Genomic DNA, 21886 nt, shown 5'->3' with positions numbered 1-21886 from the left:
GTATTTGAGGAAGAAAAATAGAGAGGAGATTGTACGGATCCCGTATCAGTTAGATACAAGTAAACGGAATGAAAACAAACCACTTGAAACCCAACAACTTGGCGAAGAAGAATGAAAGAAGCTAGGATAGATTGTTGAATACTAACGCAAACCGATATAAAAACATTTATCCTTTGCAGATTCAAGCAATGGACTAAGAATTAAAGAAAGAAATCATCCACAAGCAATAAAGAACCTCAAGTGAAATAAGAAGATACCTATTTGATTTTTCAAACTGATAGAGGTTAGAATGGTTACCACAAGGAGTTTGCTCTACTTCAATGACAACCATAGGTTTTCACCAAGAACAAGAAGGTTTATCACCAAGCTATAGGCTCTCAAATCATCAAGTATCCTTTCCTAAGCCAAGTACATCATATATATAGAGAGAGAAAGTCTAGGGAAATAACTTTGTTTTTTAAATAAGAATAGTCTAGGAAAATAACTTAAGCAAGCCCATCTGGTATATACAGATGAAATGGGACTTAAAGTGAGCAACATAAAAGATCTGGCCAAGCTAGGCATGTTTGCACTACATATTTGTGTGGTCTCTCTTCAAGCTCAAATTTAGTCCAGTGAGTGTCCAACTACATACCCCGGTGCGTGTGGTTGACAGCAGGTTGTGTGGTCGCACTTCCTCCTGAAATTGCAAACTGACGTTCATTTCTCCAAGAAAAGGACCTTTGGTCAACACTAGGAACCTACAACAACAACAACAACAACAACAACATGCTCAGTATTATCCCACACCGTGGGGTCTGGGGAAGGTAGTGTGTACGCAGACCTTACCCCTACCTTGTGAGGATAGAGTGACCGTTTCCAATAGACCCTCGGCTCAAGAAAGTATGAACACCACATTAATGAAAAATATAGACAAGAAGGGACCTACAATGGCTTCCAATACCCTCGTCGACATGAGTCTTGGTATGAATGACTTAGCTGAATCCCTATCAGAGATAAACATGAAAATGGTGCAATTAACTTAGTCAACGCCTCATAAACTAAATGAATAAGAAATAGGAAACATATTTTAGGTAAGAAGAGTGTGAATGTTTTGCCTTCAGATAACGAAATAGTAACCAAACTAAGCAACACATGTTTTGTTTTCAAACTGTGTGCTGCTAGTAGTAAACAAAAGAGGCACAGCTCTTGTGCATCCCAAAGAACATTTGCACTCGCTATGGAAACGGAATAGAATGAATTGCACTTTTAAGCACCAATTTTAATATCATAACTATGCATAGCACCAATTGTCATCCTTTCCTCGCGCTATTTCCATCAGATACTATCTTTCATCACAAATGAACCTTATGATATTCCTTAGTCTCAAGTTTATCTGACCGTGCGAGAAACAATGGTCTAAAATATGCTTAGATTTAACCCTTCTACGACATGCCAAAGATATCAAGATAAATGGGCGATCAATGATCCCAACCATTTTTCTAAAAGAGCCTGTTTGAAAGCATTTTCACGAAGTATATGCTTCACGTAATTCGGAAAGCAACATACAAATATATACTTGAAAAGTAAACTTGAATTTATACAATCAGGCAATCCCAAAAGCAAGACAAGAGAATCTTCACTCTCAAAGTGAAGTTTCTTGACCTGATATATGATTAGAGAACAGAAAACTCATGAAAATTTCCATTATTAAATGAAGAGGTAAACCCCACCTCTGAAAGGACAAAAGAAAAACTCAAGATAGCCCAAACAGACAGAAAGATATCTTTACCACCAACAAACGCAACTTGCATGAGACAATCATGGTTTGTACATTACGAGTAAACTACCATAAATACCAGTACCCTTCACGGCGAAATTCAAAACTCTTATGACTACTGGCTTCCTCTCAGTGCCCTCAAAAGCATCTGTTTTCTGGTTTCAGAATCTCCAAAGATGCTCATAATGTCAGGCATCTAAAAATATGCTCATACTTTCGGGCATCGGTTTGACCAGGACATGATCGTAACCTTCACGGATCTCCGATTACTCAGCACTTTTAAGTACAAATGGCTTCAACAAAGAGTGCTCTTTGTTTCGAAATGCTTAATCAGATAATGGCAACACATCATCTAGTGTAAGAGTGACATTGTCCCGAGATAAAAAAAACCACCAAACACACAACAACAACAACAACATACCCAGTATATTCCCACATGGGGTCTGTGGAGGGTAGTATATACGCAGTCCTTACCCCTACATCGTGAAGGTAGAGAGGCTGTTTCCGAAAGACCCTAGGCTCAAAAAGAAAAAACCACAAAAAAAAAAAAAAAAAACATGGCAATTACAAAACAAATTAATAAGACTAGATATCAGCCAAAAGAAAGTTGCTTACCTATTTAGAAACTGATAATATCTATTCATTGGACGCTTTTCATGTATGATCCATATAGAAGGGGTAGTTTATCCTTGTAAGGCAACACTACTTCTTTCATAAACTTCGATGGCGTCATGCACGCAGCAGAGTAAAACCCAAGACCTCCGTTGAGACGCTTGCCATGTAAAATTTTCAGGACCTTATATCTAGGAATCACTCTCTTCTCCAAACTATACATTAACAGCTTAGGACGAGATGCTAAATACTCTGACGTGCAGCCAACTTCCTTCATGAGAAAAGTTAATTGTTTACAGATTTTAGCCTCCGATAAGCAGAAACAAAAAGGTAGTTTTCTCGCCATCGTACTGATATGCGCATCAGACCAACCAAAACTCCTATAAACGTCAACCTTCTCTGCCAGAGTTGACTGACTAAAGGAACTAACGGCACTAATTCCATGGAGAAACATAGCCGATTCACGAGAGATTCCAAAGTCCGCTTCTACTCTATGAAAAATATCCTCAAGCCATTCAGTTTTCCGCATCATAATTCTTGGGTGGTGCAATATAAACTTCCTAAGTTTCAAATCCGAAAACCCAATATTTTGCAGCAACAATACATTAGGTGCCATTATCTTGGGAGCATTACAACCAAGTAACCAAGAAGCTTTTTTTATAGCCTTAACAACATCTTCATCACTACCCAATAAAGTTCTAAGGTAATTAAGTGAAGGTCTAAGAAAAGTATCTACACCTCTATCAAAAATATGAATATTTGCATTTGCAAACTTAACCAAGTCAGATCCAGAAAAACCAATTTCTTGTAAAATCTCGAGTTTTGGTTTTAGGGTTTTGTCTACATTAGAGAACAGTACTTTAGGGGACTTGGAGACAATGTTTTTGATTTGGGTATTATCAAAACCACTTATTTTAAAGAAATTGATAACAAATTCTGGGTTTTTTGAGGGTTTCAAGCGGGTTACCTTGTTGCTTGTAGTGACTGCTTCTTCTCTTGAAAACCCGAGAGAATCAACAAGAAAGTCCACTAAGAAATGGGTTGGTGTAGTAGTAGTATTAGCATGGAGAAATCTGAAGGTGTAGATGGAGAAAATGTGTAGATTCTTGACTCCATTGACATGAATCCCAGTTATTCGAGCTAACATAGTTTTTAAAAATAATAATAACTGAAGCAGCACAGCTTATGTTGGAAAACAGAATCAAGTCAGAGTATGTAAAGCTGTCACGCCCTAATCTCAAACCATCGTCGATGGTGCCAACATTTTCAATTTCATATCTTCTCTATATTATTAAAAGAAGGAAAAAATCTTATCCTTAGGCCAACTTTCAGCCTAGAAAAAAATTACATGTCATAAAAATAATTAATACGAAAATTTCTATCAAATAATAAAATAAAATATTTTATAATAAAAAACAAAAATTTTAAAAAAACTGTCCATTCAAATTGGAGAGTAGTTTTAAGTTGGAGTTTTAAAATTATTTTAAAATAAAAATACTAAAATTACAACAACAAAAACTGGCAATTTAAAAATTCTTTGTTTATTAAATAATTTTTGTTTTTCTCTTTTAAAAATAAAATTTTTATTTATTCAAAAATTATTATTGATAATAATAGAATAAATTATATATAAAAAAAATATATCTTTTATTATATTATAAAATGAAAGTAGCATACAAAAATTTAAATAAAGCAATATGCTAATAAATATTGGATAATATAATAAAGAAAAATTCAGAACAAAAAAGTTATTCGATGCCTATATAAGTCTCATTAATTTAATAGAGATTTTATTCATTAAAATTCAGATATTATTGAGAACAGTAGGATAAAATTTAAAATAAAAATATATTTCAAGAGTAATAAAATATATATCTTCTATTATATTACGAGAAAGTAGTAGACAAAAATATTAATGAAAGTAATATGCTAATAAAAATTTCTATTAACAATGCAATTATATTTAATATTGGATAATATAATAAAAAATGCATAACAAAAAGTTATTCGATAACTATATAAGTCCCTTTCATTTAATAGAGATTTTATTCATTAAAATTCACATTATATTATTGACAACTACAAAATAAATTTAAAATAAAAAATATTTCGAGATTAATAAAATATATATATCTTCTCTTATATTACAAAAAGAAAGTGAGCAAATAAAAATATTAAACAAAGTAATATGCTAAAACAAATTCTATTAACAATGTAAAAATACTAAACATTGAATAATAAAATAAAGAAAAATATAGAACAAAAAACTTATTCAATGACTATATAAGTCACGATAATAATTTAATTTAATTAATATTTTTTAATATTGACCGTGCATCGCGCGGGTACGACTACTAGTTATACTAAAACATGTCTAAATAAGTGAAAATCTCATAAAAATCGAATAAAAACGTCATAATTAAATACAGAAGTTCCCAAACCCCGGGTGTCACTGAGTACATGAGCATCTATACAAATACATAGTCTGATACACTGTCTAAGAAAGTAGAACTGAATAAGTAAAACTAGGGGACAGGGGAGGAGAGTCAAGGTCTGCGGACGCCAAGGCATCTACCTCGATAATCTCCGAACGGCTGAAAACTCTGAGAATCAGCAACCACCGTGTTCGAAAATACCTGGATTTGCACACGAAATGCAGGGTGTAGCGTGAGTACAACCAACTCCGCAAGTAACAAGTCTAACTTTTGGGCTGAAAGTAGTGACGAGCTTCACAGGTATAGTTCAATTACAGAAAATACAGTACAGAAATGTAGACATGCTTTCAAGTTCAACAGTTAAAGCTTAAACACGTAAGATATGTCAAGTGTACTAAAAGAGAGAAATGATATATCTCGATATCTACATGACAGTTATGTAGGCCAACTGTAATGCGAAACATTGGTAAAATCATATGCATACTCTCAGAGTATCAATCGCGCAGTCCTCCCATTCACTCCATCCTCACAGTCACTTCATCGTCACAGTCACTTAATCCTCCGAATCGCTCGGCACTCGTACTCGCACACGCACTCAGTAGGTACTTGCGTTCAATGTGGGTGTGCAGACTCCGGAGGGGTAGATCCAGCCCAAGCGCTATAATAAGCCAATCATGGCATGAATCAATAAAACATGATACGGCGTGCAGCCAATCCCATAAATATCCTCACAATCAGGCCCTCAGCCTCACTCAGTAATCAATTTTTCCAGTCTCTCGGGCTCACAAAAATCATGATAATCACCCCAAATAATGATGATATGATGTATCAATAAATGAAAACAGAAGCTGGGATATTATATGCAAATAATAGTTGTGACTGAGTATATAATTGCAACTTAAGCAATTAATTCAACATGCAATACGATATTTGTGGGTCCTAACAGTACTAGCATATAGCCTAAGTATGATTTCTAATATGACTTGCATCTCAATTTCTCTAACACATGGAGAATATACGAATAGCGATAAGATTATTCAACTATACAACTTCATGGAATTAACCAAGTCACAATTCCTATGGTGCACGTCCACAAGCCCGTCACCCAGCATTTGCGTCACCTCAACACCAATCACATAACATGTACTTCGGGTTTTCATACCCTCAAAATCTAATTTAGAAGTGTTACTTACCTCAAACTGTGTAAATCTCTACTACAACTCTGAATGACTCGAATCTAGCCACAAACAATTCGATACAATCAACTCAAGCTATATGAATCAATTCCATATAAAAATGCTAAGTTCTTAATCAAAAATCAAAATGTCAACTCAAAAGTCAACCCTCTGGCCCACGTCTCGGAATCCGATGAAAGTTACAAATTCGAACACCTATTCAACAATGAGTCCAACCATATCAAAGCTACTAGAATCCGATACCAAAATCTCGCTCAAATCCCCAAATTTCGGCCTAAGAAGTTTTCTCCATTTTTCGTAATTTTTCAACCCAAATCACTAATTAAATGATGAAATCAAAGATATAATCATGAAATTTAACCAAAACTAAGTAAGAATCACTTACCCCCAATCACTCCATTGAAAATCTCTCCAAGAAACGCCTCCAACCGAGCTCCCAAAATTAAATTGTGAAATAACCTCAAACCCTCATTTTTGGGACTTTAAATTCTGCCCAGTTATCCTTTAATCGCGATCGCGAAAAATGCTTCGCGATCGCGGAAAATACTTCGCGATCGCGAAGCACAAACTCAGCTTCCCTATAATTAACCCTACGCAAACGCGGCAATCCCCACGCGAACGCGAAGCACTGATTCCTCAGACCTACGTGATCGCGTCCCCCTTCACGCGATCGCGTCCCCCTTCACGCGATCGTGATGAACAAACGTGTGACCTCAGTTGCTGCCTCATTTCCTCTTCGAGAACACGGCCTAACCCACGTGTTCGTGATTTACTGCTGATCGCAACCCTTAACTCACGAGCGCGTAGAGTAAATACCTAGCTGCCCAAAAATAAGCCTTCGTGATCGCGGACCGCTCCACACGATCACATAGAATGAAACCTGACTTGGACACCAACAACCTTTAGTAGTCTTCCAAGTCCCAATTTCACTCCGTTAACCATTTGAAATCCACCTGAGGTCCCCGGACCTCAACCAAACATACCAACAAGTCCTAAAATATCATACGAACTCACTCGAAGCGTCAAATCACATCAAACAACGCTAAAATCATGAATCTCGTATCGATTCATGCCTAATGAACTTATGAACTTCCAACGTCTATATTCGACGCCGAAACATATCAAATCAAGTCCGATTGACCTCAAATTTTGCACACAAGTCATAAATGACACAACGGACCTACTCCAACTCCTAGAACCAAAATCCGAGCCCGATAACCACAAGGTCAACTCTCGGTCAAACTTCTCAATTTTCAAAACTTCTAATTTTCTAACTTTCCCCATTCAAGCCTAAAATCAACTACGGACTTCCAAAATCACTATACGGATACACTCCTAAGTCCAAAATTACCCTACGGAGTTATCAGAACCGTCGAAACTCCATGTCGGGGTCGTTTACACATAAGTCAACATGTCAACCTTTTCAACTTAAGCTTCCAATCTTGAGACTAAGTGTCTCAACTCATTCCAAAACATCCCCAGAACCGAACCAACTACCCCGGCAAGTCACATAACGACAAATGAGCATAAAATAAGTAGTAAATGGAGGAACGAGGCTACAACACTCAAAATGACTGGTCGGGTCATTACAAAAGCTCGATTCGAGACTAGGTATATACCAGCTTGTTTGGATGGTTATTACGTATTGTATTGTATCGTATCATATTATTACTTCAATTTTATAATTTTTTTTCTTTTGTTGTTATTTAAATTTTATTGTATCGTATGATTATATGCCATTCTATATAACGATCAATTTGGTGTGATCGGCTAGTTACCTTATTTTTTTCTCTCATTTTGCCCTTCTTGTTATTAAATAATTATATTTTATCTTTTACTTTTTATATAATAATTTTACATCGTACCCTACTTCTATCTGTAATATTGCAACTTTCTATCTGTAATATTGCATGTGTATTTTTTATAGTGCTGGTGCATGACATTATGAAATGACGACAAACTATACGATCTATCCAAGGTATTCATCAAAACAATAAAGTACAATATAATATGATACGATACATTATAAAACGATATGTAACAACCATCCAAACAAGCTGTACACGTGTTATTTAAATATTTCATAAATTTCAACTATATTTTGAATAGGGTTGAAAAAATTACATGTTTTATTTTTTACTCCTATTACTAATGAGGTTTAAGTAATTATCATAACTTTCTTATCTCTCACCATGAGGTAAGATGGAAATTGATTGTCTATTTTTTGGCATCCAACTTCATTTTTTTTCTTTTGAATAAAGAGAGATTTTAATTTTGTTAAATATAGTGCTCAAATTGAACTTTAACTAAACACAATTCATAAATTAAAATCAAAACACTTAAGTATTGCTAATGCACACACTTTTTTCTTTATAATCGGAATCAAACAACCTCTTAACAGTTGAGTGGAGCCAAAGTGTCATAAACTAAAACCGAAGTGTCACATCTTAGTACTAGCATTGTAAAACATGGCGCTCAAACATTTTGCTATTTCTAACCCTTTTCAATTTTAGAAGAGACAAGCTTTATTATACTTCTTTTGAAAGAAAAAATAAAAAGGAAATTTTGAACCTTCTCAAACAATGCTAGTTCGAATATCTAAATTTCGACATATTGGCAAGAACGCCTACCTCTTCAGTTCAGTGGGATTTTCTACAGATGAAGCAATTTCTACCACCACCAAGGTAATCCCTCTTGAAATCTTCGAAAATTTCTAATTTTTTTGCAGAAAAAATTGTTTAAGCAATACCCATTTTTATAAATTTATGTATCTGGATATATTTTTTTCCCTCTCTTTTGCTGCTATTCTCTGGACAGTAGTCCTGAAACCATGATTTTACATATCAAAGTGTTATCTTAGCCGCCTAGATTTTTTTACTTATATTTTATATTAAAATATTAATTTTTTTTAGACAAGTGTTTTGTGGTGATGGAAAATGTGTTTATAGCTAGAGAGAAATGTGCTCAAACGCTTTTTTCTTATGATACCAAAAGAATCAAACTTAGTATACTTTTTTCGCCAAAAGAGTGCTGAAAATATAGAGTGAGAAGGAGTTGAACAAGAAAAAGAAGCTCTATGTGTTGCAGAATCATAGTTTATACAGGAATTCCCCTGCCTTTCAAGGATAATGCACCTATTTGTATGAATAATCCAAGAAAAGAGTGAATAAATTTTGTTTAAGTGACTTCCTTCGCTTTGTGCAGTTCACCACATTTTTGTTTCGTTGACGAACGCGCCTGTTTATTCATAGTGATTGGAGCAATTGCTTTAAAGCTAGAGTCTTTGCTTTGGCAGGATCCCTTTTGACTTGTTAAGAAACTGAGAGGATGTAGTATAGTATGTTTTTTGGTGCTAAAACAAATGAGGCGATTTACCAAACAAGTAGTTATAAGAATAAATTTGAGCAAATTAACTTACCATTCACTTAAAAAGAATCTGCAGAATTATGTAGATCTCACATGATATAGAAGCACTAGGTCCCAAAGCTACTTGTTACAGTAATCCTTTCAAAATGGAGAACATATGAGGGGCATCAAATATATTGTTATTTTCCTAGCTAGTAGCCATTTTACCAAGTTTAGTTCTACCTTTGAGTGAAAGAAGACCTTTTCTAACCCATCTTGATTAGGGTACTTGGCGTACCAATATGATGTTTAGTCATCTCTGTTTGCTGCTTTCCCTTTTGACAAATCACATATTATTTGTAGTTCATGAGACCTTTCTGGTAGTGAAGTTTGAGTACTCCCCTGTAATATGGTTCAAGGAATACAAGTTTGTGCTCTACAAGTAAAAATGAAGTTGGAATGCATAACATCTTGTTTCATGGTCTATATCTGCATGTTTATTTTTATTATTATCATCATTATTGTTATCATTATCATTGTCATTATCATTTGTCAATGCAATGTTGTAATCTGATGAAACTATTCTTGCTTAAGTGTCTAAGTTAAAATCATTTTATGGATGGAATCAAATTTGGTGCTCAACACCCTTTGCGTCTGCTCCTTCTCAGAACCCTTTCTTGTCAGACTACCTCATCAAATCACTGGGATTCTCCAGAGATGAAGCAAATTCTGCAACTGCCAAATTAAGTAGCGTGAAACCCCCTAAGAATCCTGATTTGGTAATCAAATTCTTTGAAGAGATTGGTTTGGGAAGGACAGAGATCAAGAAGTTAGTTTCTATTACCCCACAGCTGCTTTTTTCTGATTTAAACAGAACTCTTAAACCAAAATTGCAGTGGCTACTAGAATTTGGGTTGTCCGGATCTGACCTAGTCAATCTCTTCAGATGGGACGCACGAGCTCTGTTTCGAGGAGTAGATTCTCATTTCAGGCCTAATTTGGAGTATCTTAGGAAACTGTTTAGTAGTGAAGAATGTTTGGTTAAAGCTATAAAGAAATCACCTTGGTTACTTGCTCCAAATGGTCCAAAACAAATCAATCCCAAAATATTGTTGTTGCAAAAGTTTGGTTTTTCAAAACCCAAAATCGAGAAGCTTTTAATTCAGAAACCACTGGTAGTTTTGCAAAAAACTGGGTGGCTGGAAGAGAAATTGCACAGAGTTGAAAAGGATCTACAGATTTCTCCTAAATCTGGAATGTTTTTCTATGGAGTTATTGCACTTGTTTCAGTTAGTAAGTCAACAGTGAAAAAGAAAATGGGAATTTTCAGGAGCTGTGGATGGTGTGATCTGGATATAATGACTGTGTTCAGAAAGCAACCTCTCTGTTTGGTTATGTCGGAAGCTAAAATTCAGCGAGCATTGGACTTTTTCATGAGGGAACTCGGATACAAACCGGAACACTTGGTTTGTAATCCTGCGGTTCTAATGCTTAGCTTGGACAAGAGAGTGATTCCTAGAAATGTTGTACTGAAAGTTTTAGAGGAGAATAAGCTGAATCAGAAAGTATCTTTTTTGAAAGCTTTGCGTATATCTGAACGTATGTTTCGTTCAATATTCGTGCTTCCTTACAAGGATGAGGTACCCAATCTATATGAGTCATATATGACTTGCGTCAGACGTTAGATACACAACGCTCAAATAAGGTGTGATTTTCATCTTTATGATTCATATTCATGCCTTTCTGTTTTCCTGTTTTCTATTGAATTTCGTTCTTTCAGGTTGTCGTCAGACACTAATCTGCTGGATTCTAATTTAATGAAATGGGCTTTATATAATAATGACAAAAAACTGAAATGGGGAATTGGCTAATAATATATATTGATATAAACTCTTGTTCCCAGTTCAAACTGTTTGGATTTGGGTGGAAGAATGAAAAAAGTGTTTTATGTCAATAATGCTTTGGGTAGTTAGCAATATGCAGAAAAGAGGCTACAGTCTGTGTAATAGGTGTTACCTTTCTGAAGAAAGCAGGAATCAGTGAATCATTTCCTCCTTCATTGCAGAGTATCTAGGCAATGCTGGGATCTATTTTTCAGCATCTGTGGTATTTCTTGGGTGATGCCTCGATATGTCAGGAGTTTATTACAAGCTTGGCAATCTCAAAGAGTACCTAGAAGGCTGAAACAGATGTGGAGAACCATTCCGTTGTGCATTTTATGGACCTTATAGCTGGAAAGGGACAATGCTTGCTTTGAAGGACATAGGAATCAAATTATTAGAATTAAGAATATATGTCTCCATAATCTGTATTTTTGGTGTAAATGTAGTCAGATTAGGAAATCTGAATCAATATATGGACTTTCTGGAGGTGTTAGGAGGGGGAGGATAGCTTGCTGATGTTGTTATTTGGGATGTTTTTTGTACCATTTTGTATCATCTTGGTACCTTATAAAGAATCTTTTACCTTATCAAAAAAAAAAATTGGTGTCACTGACTGCAGTCAAGTATTTAAGTGGGAACAGGATAGAGGGGCGGACTCAACCCCCTCGAGTTTCAACCTTGTGAGCAGAATTGGAGTAGCCCAGCTAGCTTACAGGGGATTTCTCGATTATCAGAAAAAAGTTCTCATGCTCCCTGGACTATATATAGGATGATTTTGGTTTAGGAAAGGAGACTTTGATGATCTGAGAGCTTATCGCTTGGGGATAAACCTTCTTATTCTTGATGAACACGCCATTGAAGTAGAGCAAACTCCTTGTAGTAACCATTCTAACCTGTATTAGTTTGATAAATATAATAGTAGGTTTCTTCTTATTTCACTCGAGCCGAAGGTCTTTCGAAAACATTATCTCTGCTCTCCCGGGTAGGTGTAAGGACACATTACACTTCCCAGACTCCACTTGTGGGATCCCTCTGGGGTTGTTGTTGTTGGTGATTCCGTAACTCCCAATTAACATGGATATTGTTGATCCTGTTACATTTTCTCGTTCATAATCTTCCCAAATATACGGTATCTCAACTCACATCCTAACTCGTCAAAATACTAGAAAGTCAGAAAGGTGTTGATAGGAGTACTCCTTGGTAGAGTAGCAAGTGACCACAGATATGTTTGTAAAGTAAGATACACTCTTTGAATCAGTAGAAGCACACTTCTAGCAGTAATAGCTCTTTTATTGATTGTGAGAAACAGAAAATTTGTGTGAAGAAAAAATTGTTTGCCATATTGGAGAATTTCATTATCAATTAACCTTGTATAAGGTTTCTTCTTTATCTAGCGCTGCTGCTGTCAACCATCCTTGAGCCTCATTTATTACATTAAGTGTTTTTTTCATTAGGGTGCATGCAAGTTGACTCGGACATGAGCGCGTTTATCCCTAGGAATGGAGGACTTTCTGGATATGTAAAACTGCTAAAATACTCTCCTTCTAAACAAGGGATTTTAAAATTGAAATACAAGTTTTGCGATGGGATAATTTTAGTGTCTTGGGGGTTAGTTTTTTTTTTCTTCCATATAAAATGGTAAAAATAATATGGGTTGGTTACTTTTCGGACCGGTAATTAATAAATAGTCATGGATTCAAATTAATTGAAAAATAGCTATTTTAATGCAAAAATAAAATCTAAGCAAAAAGTTCCTTAGCTAAAATTCGAGAAACAAAGAAAATTTAAGTATAATATGCTGAAGTTTAAGCTTCTACATGTTAAGTTTCAGCACAATATGTTGGAGTTCAAGCATAATTTTTTTTAAATATATACTCGAGTTTAAGCTTTTATATGTCGGAGTATAATATGCTGGAGTTCAAACTTCTCTAAGTTAAGGCCCAACGCTATATGTTTGAAAACTTCTCCAAGTTAAATTCTAGCAGAATATGCTGGAGTTTTGTTAGATATGAGTAATTTTGTTTTTGTTCGAACTCCAAACTATTTTCTTGAATTTTTAAATTTATACCGCGAAAACTCCAGGATAATATCCCGAAATTCAAACTTATACAGTGTAAATATGACATTAGCCTGGGTTTTGAACCCAATTGCGATTTTGTTTAGGATTTTTCCATGTTGTGGAGCTTTTGCTTTTGTTTATGATGTTGTCATCTATGTTAAAGCTTGTAGAATCGTTGAGTCTTTTTGGTTATAGCTGTGAGGAATGAATCAAATCTATGTACAGTGAGAGAAGCGGAGAAGAAGCTAGGGTTCTATAGGGGTAATTTTTGTTAAACCTTAGTACACATTTCCTTGACTTTTGACACCGCGTCTAATTTTTAATTAGCATTTAAAAATTTGGCTATTCTTGAATTTTACTCCATTATAATGCGTGTCGAAACGTTGCAAGTGTTCCTCAAATTTTCGAAAATAGAGGAAGACTCAAAGAAAAAATATAATGAGACATTATATACCAAATTTCTTTTTTTTTTTTTTTTTAAAAAAAAACAAACTCAAATGTACAGTTTAATTAAATTGAAGGGAAACTAACCAGCTAGGTAGCTTATTACAAAAATTGGTCAATTCATAAAATATTACTAATATTAGCTAATTAGCTATTTGTAGCCAAAAAAATATCAAATTTTTACTCTCTTTTGAATGAGTGTTATTAGCATAGATTGGATACATATTAAGGAGTTTGAATCTCAGTTTTTGGAATGATTTGGTGGAGTTTTGAGGTGGTTAGAATTGAAAATTCGAAGTAGATGAACATGAAAAAAATGATATGTGTATCACACTGTGTATCACATATGTATCATATTTGTATCACATGTATATTCATGTATACATGTGTGATACATGTTTGATTCATGTGTCGCAGAAGAATTTTTTGAACTCGATTTTTAACTACGAATTTTGATACCAAATCAGTCCAAATCACCTCTAATCTTCCTCAAATTTTGTATATTGACTCATCTATATGTTTTCAATGAATTTCAACCATACCCATTGAAAAAGATCCGTTTTTGCTTAGATTTTTGGAATCTTGTGTGTGTATGTTTGTCTCTCTCTCTCTCTCTCTCTCTCTCTCTCTATATATATATATATATATATATATATATATATATATATATATATATTTGTATTTTATTACCTTGTTTGCTATCTCATCCATGAATTTTTTTTTTCGTCTTGCATATAATGTTGTTGATCACGCTTAAAAATATGGAAGGAGATCTTTGCGTGTGATTCTTGGAGAGAAAGAACCTTATTTATATGGGTTTTCAATTTTATATATGTTTGGCTAGCTTTGGTAAGTATATGATTAATGACTAGAGGTTGATAAGTTAGGACTTATTTGGGACATTTCTGTAAGATTTCCTAAATTGAATTAGTCACCAACAAGTTTACCATAAAACTAGAAGTACGCTTCCAATAGAAAGGAATAACATAATTTCTATGCTCTCTTGATAAGCAATAAACAACTAGATTTGCTTGCATCTTAATCCAAACTCGAGAAACATCAAGATTTCTCTTTAACACAAACGACAATCATCTAATACCAATCCGAACATTGTAAGATCTTTACTTAAGGCATTGCGAAAAAGCACAATTTCTTGGGCATCACATTCAATTATGCTTGGGCCATTAAAATATTGGAACAACCAGCCGAGAGCAAAACGCAAACCCATAATTTCAGCATACTAAGGATTGACACAACCTCGAAAAAAATGAAGAAGCTGCAACTACAAATTGACATGCTGAATCACGCACAATATCCCCTACTCCACTACAACATAAAGCAAGGAAGATAGTTGCATCAATATTGTATTTCCAAGTACCATGTGGAGGCTAGACTTAGAAGTGGCCATAACCTGAGAGGAAGCACCCACGAGACCTCCCACCCACTTTTCAACCATAGTAAGTTCACACTTCACACTCACTTAAAAAGTTTAGAGCTTCAGAAAACAGATATGTATGATGAAGAATTTTACTATTCCACACAAACTCGGTCCTCATAGAAGTGGATTCACAATGAAAATTGTGGTTTACGTGAATCCGTGGTCCGTCGACTAAAGTTAGTATATGATGTACATAATTTGCAAAAAATTCTTATAATTAATTAATGGCACCCATGGTCAAAATAGTCGAGGTGGTGCACTGATTTTGGCTGCTTATTCCTAGGAACCAAAGGTCATGGGATGAATCCCATTTAAAATTTTTGTTTTAATTTATTTTTTATTTTCTACTAAAACGCAGCAATAACATTAGTTCCCAACTTCCCCACACTTGGAACTTTTCAGTTTTCCCCATTCTCAAATATCATCTATTGACTATTCATCAATCACTATTATAATAATATTTTTTAATCCCAATTTATCCCAAAGGCCAGAAAATACAAAACCCTAACCCCTATATTGACTATTGTTCTTATTTCTAGCTCTAAAATCTACAATATTTAAAGAATCAAAGTACATCTTTGTCTCCATTATTAGTCAAGCTGTATTACTATAATAATTAACGAAACAGTAAATTTTCTGAAAAAGAAAATAAAAACAGAAAATTAGCAGCAATAAAATATCGAAACAATGAAGCTGAATCTGAAATATAGCTTCGGAATAAAATCGATCCCATTGAATGCACAGTGTATCCTTAAGAAAATTATTCTCCTCAAGTACTCGAGGTGATGAAATATTATCCTCCCAAGATAGAACGCTTTAACTCACCAAAGTATTGGTACCAAAAACGCCGGTGAAACAGCGAACCACTCGAAGGCTGTAAACCACACTGAAATTTTAATTGTGCAGAAGAAGGAGAAAAAGCTTAGAAAATTTCGTAAGGAAAGATTCTAGGATCAAGGCATATTTATAGCCATTTTCTGGCACTGTTTCTGAAAAGGTTTGCAACCTTTCAGAAACAGCCATGGCTGTTGGAACAGGTGGGAACGTTTCTCATTTGAAATATTCCAGGAAAAAAGATTTAAATAATCCAGGAAAGAAACAGACTGTGTCGCATCGCGGGTCCTAGGTTATTCCGGGTTGAATTTTCATTGATTAATTAAATAATTGAAAGAAATTTTATCCAAAAAGATTAATCAATCAATCAATCTTTGACCAAATCCGAATCTGAATCCGAATCTGAAGTTGAAGGCAAAGCCGAGCCGAGCCAAGCAACGACGGCGACATCGCGAGGATTACTTTCTTTCCAACTCATTTAACACCAAGAGAAATGCTTTCTCAATATGAGCTCATTCATTTTTCTTTTTACCACCAATGAGGGATACTTGCTCTTTCCAAAGTAAAAGGGAGCTCACTTTCCCTCCACTTTCTTCCCTTCATTTCCCATTCACCTATATTTTAATCCCAACAATCCCCTACATGAATGGGGAATGACTATAATACAAAGGAATGCACATACGAGTGTGTGGTTTACATGCAAGGATTAATTGCATCTGGATAAGTAGGTTTCCCTTTAAACTTTCCGTAGTAAACTTATATCGTATATACTCGGTCAATCAGTAGATTTGATATCTTTGAACCGTCGAGCTTTGTTATATACCTAGACAACATAAGTCACACAATCAACCCTTAACCATCTATGGTTCTCACGGTTGTGTTCGTTTCAGCCATGAACACCGCCTGGTTTCATGAGTGCTTAGAGAATGGGCCTTTACTTTCATTCCCCTTGAAGCGGCTTACATTTCACACTCACATAGGTTATTCCTAAACGTGTAATCCTATTGACACACTATCTGGTCATTTCCTGTCAGACTTAGCAAATCATTAAAAAGCTTTAAGCTTTATTGACTTTGTCGCACCCCTTTTTTTTCTCGCGAGAGCGGGCTTCGACATGGGGTAACTCTTTTAAATGAGAGGGTATTAAAAGAGGAGAGTCGCCACCTAACGATTTTAAGGTGTGTTAGGGCACCTATTATGCAAATAACTCTGATTGACTAGTCAACACCACCAAAGATCGGGTAAGGGCTCAAATTACCTCAAAGAGAAGGTGTTAGACACTCTTCGAGGTCCACAACTGTGGGTCCCGATCGAACTTAAGACTATGTGGATTACGTAATTAGGCTACGTGATCAGATAGACAAGAAATATAAAAGTCGAAGAAGTTTCATTATAACACAATGAGAATTGGTACAAATCTTAAGGACTACAAGGATACGACTACAATGATCTATATTAAATGACTAAGTGTGAATAGCAAGTATATAAAGGGGGGGAGGGGTCCTAAGTTTTTTAGCCTAAAGGATAACCTCGTGCAACATAAATAATACTTCACAACTCCATTTAAATAGGAGTTGCTCATATTATTCAGGGGGCACAGACTATCATCTCCTGCTACCCGATTACTATTTTAATGAGCCGACCATTCGCTTTGAGCTCTAGCGCATCATTCAGTGGTTTGAGACCCTGAGAAGCTTCACTTCAGGTATTATGACTTGTACGCGTGGTCGAAATTTAATTTCGGGAAGTTCGGAGTTGATTTGGAAAGAAAATTCTAATTTCGGAAGCTTTAAGTTGGAGGAATTGACTAAAGGGTGATTTTTGAATAAACGACCTCAGAATCGGGATTTGAAGGTTCCAACAGGTTCGTATGATGATATTGGACTTGGGCGTATGTACGGATCGGGTTTTGGATGACTCGGGAGCGTTTCGGCGCCTATTGTAGAAGTTGGCATTTTGGAAGGATTTCATAAATTTGGGTTGAAGTGTATTTCAATGTTATCGATGTCCGATTGGGATTTCGAGCCTGTGAATAGCTCTGTATAGTGATTATGGACTTAGGGGCGCGTCTGGAAGTGGATTTGGAGGTTCGTAGGTTGTTTCGGGGCCATTTGGCGAAAATGGGAAATTTGAAAGTTTTTGAAAAGTTTGACCGGGAGTGGACTTTTTGATATCGGGGTCGGAATCCGATTCCGGGAGTTGGAGTAGGTCTGTAATGTCAATTATGACTTGTGTACAAAATTTGAGGTCAATCGGACGTGATTTGATAGGTTTCGGCATCGAAGGTAGAAGTTTGAAGTTTCAAAGTTCATTAAGTTTGAATTGGAGGGTGATTCTTGTTTTTAGCATTGTTTGATGTGATTTAAAGGCTCGACTAAGTTCGTAATGTGTTTTGGAAAGTTTTGGTATATTTTGTTGGGGTCCCGAGGGCCTCGGGTGGATTCCGGATGGTTAACGGATTGAGTTTGAACTTGGAAGAAATGCTGAGGCTGTTGTCTCCTGGTGTAATCGCACCTGCGAGGTTAGGGCCGTAGGTGCGGAGCCGCAGAAGCGGCCATAAGGGTCGCATGAGCGATGCTGGGCAGGAGCGCAGGTGCGAGGGAATGTACGCACCTGCGAAGGTGCAGATGCGGAAGGAAAGGCGCAGAAGCGGAAGCGGGCATCTGAGGGCATCTCCGCAGAAGCAGAATATTTGCCGCACCTGCAGAACCGCAGAAGCGGCCAACTGACCGCAGGTGCGAGTAAGTCGCTGGGCAGAAGGGTTCTTTAAGAACGGGATTTGGCCAATTTTCTTTCGTTTTCTCTTGGTTTGGGAGATTTTTGGAGAGCTTCAAAGGGGGATTTTCACCAAGAAACATGAGGTAAGTAATTCCCACATATTGTGAGTTAAATACATGGTTTATACATGGATTTAGGCATAAAAAATTGTAGAAATTTGGGATTTTGGTAGAAAACCTAGAAATGGGTATTTTTGGATTTTGATCACGAATTTGGGTAGGGAATTGGAAATAAATTATATATTTGAGTTCGTGAGGTCATGGGTCATAGTTATCTTTGAAAATTTTGGGAATCCGGGCACGTGGGCCCGAAGGTAATTTTTATCGACTTTTCGAGCGGAGTTGAAAATTGTTGTGAATTGAATTATAATGAGTATTAGAGAATACATTTATGGATTTGCATATTTATTGACTAGTTTTGGAGCGATGGGCATCGGTTTGAGTTGTTGGAAAGGCTTTGGAGCCGTTTATGGGACTTTAGAGCGAGGTAAGTCTCCTTTCTAACCTTGTAAGAGGGAACTAACCCCATAGGTGAAATAATTCAATATGTGCTTCTATTTGTGGGGGTTACATACATACGAGGTGATGAGAGTCCGTGCGTAGCTACTAATATGCTTATGTCCGGGTAGTCTAAGACCCAAATCATGTTATAATTGCGATGCTTGCATCCTACTTGTTAATTTAAATTGCTTAAATCATATCGAAACTTGGTAAATGAACTTTAAAAGGTTAAACTCCATTCTTCTTGATCGTAAATGAGAATTTGTATTTCTTGAATAGTTGCCTTAATAAATCTTGAATTTGGTTGTTTTAAATTGTATTTTCTCTTTTGTGGAGCGGGCCGAACGCCTCGGCAGGTTAAATAGATGCATCTATGATTTACGCCGTTCGACCCTCGGCAGTGCACAATTTTAATATTTATGTTGGAGCGGGCCGTACGACCTCTGCATGATTTGTGCATGATATATCTTTGGAATTGATAATAATTGATATTGCTTTCATTGGCCCGAGGTTCAAAAATGTTAAATGCCGAAAATAAATTTGGAAATTTCTTACGAACAAAAGAATTGCTTACTATTTCATGATATTGAGCTTACAGCCGTTCTACGTAATCCATGCCTAATTATATCATTGATATTTTATTTATAGCCCCTAGTAAGTGTCGAAGTCGACCCCTCATCACTACTTCTTCGAGGTTAGGCGGGATACTTACTTGGTACGCGTTGATTTACGTACTCATACTACACTTGCTGCACATTTTTGTGTAGGTGCATATATGTCTAGTGGCCTTGTGGGCGAAGAGGCGAGGCTATTACGGGGACTTAGGTGAGCTGCATTCCACGTTATGAGTCCGCAATCAGCAGAGTCTCCTTCAGAGTATTTATATTTCTCCTATCCGAATTTGTATTCCGGACAAATGTTGTATTTTATTTTACATTCCTAGTTGAGGCTCATGCACTTGTGATACCGGGTTTTAGGGTGATTTGGGTTGTCCTGTATTGAAAATTTTAAAAATATTATTATTTACTCTGTAAATTCTATCTTTTACCATTTAATTAAAGGAAATATGATTTCAAAAATATTAAAATGAGAACCAAATTAAGTATTTATTTTTGGGCTTTCTTGACAGCGGTGTCCGGTGCCATCACGACCTTTAATGGATTTTGGGTCGTGACAACATGGTATCAGAGCACTAGATTCACTTAGGTCTCACGAGTCATGAGCAAGTCTAGTAGAGTCTTGCGGATTAGTACGAAGACGTCTGTACTTATCTTCGAGAGGCTACAAGACTGTTAGGAGCACTTCCTTTCTTGATTCCTCATCGTGCGATTTGATTCCTTTGAGGCTTATGCCTTCATTCCCTTCCTATTCAGTCTTATGCGATGTGAAACACTTGTTATAAATTGGGAATCGAGGAATTTTAATGGACTACAGATGTGGTGCAGGATGTTTCTCTCTGCATATTTGATTGGGCTACTGTCATCGCCTTGCGGAAGGCCGTTCTGTAGTTGCAACTCAGTATCAGTATTACCTAAGGTTTTGTGATTTGGCATTGATTGTTATGGTGATTCGTGCATTGCTATCGCACAATATTTGAGTAATGGTAGGATACTTGTCTATGTGTAGGGACAGTGAATGATTTTAAAAGAGGTTTTTCTCAATGCATGATTAAAGGGTTCAGTATTTTATTCCAACGGAGGAAAGGCAATCGACTAAGAATATTCAGGTTTGGGTTGATGGAGTAACGAGACTTGGTATTTCGAGCATGGTAGAATTTTCATTTGTGATGTGGTGTCGTCGCCCTGGATTGAATGTGTTAAGTTCGTCGATGTTATGGTCTTCATCAATTTGCCTTCGGGGGCAGGGTAGTGTGAAATAGTGCCTGGGAATCGACTGTCGGAGATCGCAGTATGCAGTGGTTCAGGACTTAATCGGAGGGCTCAAGGAAGATGATCTTCGGAAAGGTTTAAAGTTGGTAGCGATCGATTGGTTCAAGTGCTACAGAGGTAGATTTTGATTTAAGGCAACAACTGGGCAGCGAAGGATGAGGAAGAACATGTGTGAGGTATCTTGTGGTGGTTAAACTTCTAGAAGGCCAAGTGTGAGAAACATAAGTCGGGTAGTTGCTTAAAGGAGAGGGTTTGACCAAAGTGGGAGAGTGGCAGAGTAGCATATGGGTTCTGCGGTAGGATAGCTACACGCCTTAAAGAAAGTTTAGAGTGATTTAGGATTCATGGTGGATAGTGACCAGGTCTACAGTCTTAATTTGGAATATTGGCTACTATACGGAGGAAGGTTGGATACGACAGAAATGAGTTGCTTGATATGAAGAAGGATACAATATGACTTTGGATTGGAATGTATCGTCGCACATTTAGTTGATGTCAATGTGGAGTGAACGGGCTTGTACAGCTGGTGAATGAGCACAAGCTCAGGATGGTTTAAGGATTTCATAGTAATGGTACTCGGTGCAGCGTTGTTGGAAGATGTCGGCATGAAATTTCCATAGGTGGGTTATTTTCGATGAGCATGTTAACTGTTGCGTGGTGTTGATGAAGCTTCTATGAAGAATTTTACTGGCTATCCGGTAAGAGGTTGAATAT

The 21886-nt window shown here is 36.3% G+C and overlaps 2 protein-coding genes across 7 annotated transcripts; one reads left to right on the top strand and one right to left on the bottom strand.

Annotated features, from left to right (window-relative positions):
- Positions 1-241: 241 nt before the first annotated feature.
- Positions 242-3655, bottom strand: LOC104101953 (transcription termination factor MTERF6, chloroplastic/mitochondrial-like). Of its 6 annotated transcripts, none has more exons than XM_070200045.1 (4): positions 2375-3655; positions 2181-2273; positions 835-986; positions 242-740 (listed from the first exon to the last, which is right to left on the bottom strand). In XM_070200045.1, exon 1 carries the CDS (start codon positions 3516-3518, stop codon positions 2400-2402), a length of 1119 nt encoding a protein of 372 aa, XP_070056146.1. In that variant the 5' UTR covers positions 3519-3655; the 3' UTR covers positions 242-740; positions 835-986; positions 2181-2273; positions 2375-2399. The 6 variants fall into 6 exon arrangements, with proteins under 6 accessions (XP_070056146.1, XP_070056150.1, XP_070056147.1 ...); XM_070200049.1 differs by having other exon boundaries at positions 929-986; XM_070200046.1 differs by lacking the exon at positions 2181-2273 and having other exon boundaries at positions 829-986; positions 2375-3654.
- A 4805-nt stretch (positions 3656-8460) lies between these two features.
- On the top strand, positions 8461-12450 carry LOC104101951 (transcription termination factor MTERF8, chloroplastic-like). The gene is made up of 3 exons (XM_009609516.4): positions 8461-8686; positions 10016-11052; positions 11413-12450. The coding sequence occupies exons 1-2, from the start codon at positions 8585-8587 to the stop codon at positions 11030-11032; spliced, it is 1119 nt and encodes a 372-aa protein (XP_009607811.1). The 5' UTR covers positions 8461-8584; the 3' UTR covers positions 11033-11052; positions 11413-12450.
- Positions 12451-21886: the final 9436 nt, after the last annotated feature.

Source organism: Nicotiana tomentosiformis, chromosome 4, assembly GCF_000390325.3.
Source record: "Nicotiana tomentosiformis chromosome 4, ASM39032v3, whole genome shotgun sequence".
NCBI lineage: Eukaryota > Viridiplantae > Streptophyta > Magnoliopsida > Solanales > Solanaceae > Nicotiana > Nicotiana tomentosiformis.
The sequence above is the reverse complement of the archived record's forward strand: the minus strand, read 5'-3'. Positions and strand labels throughout refer to the sequence as shown.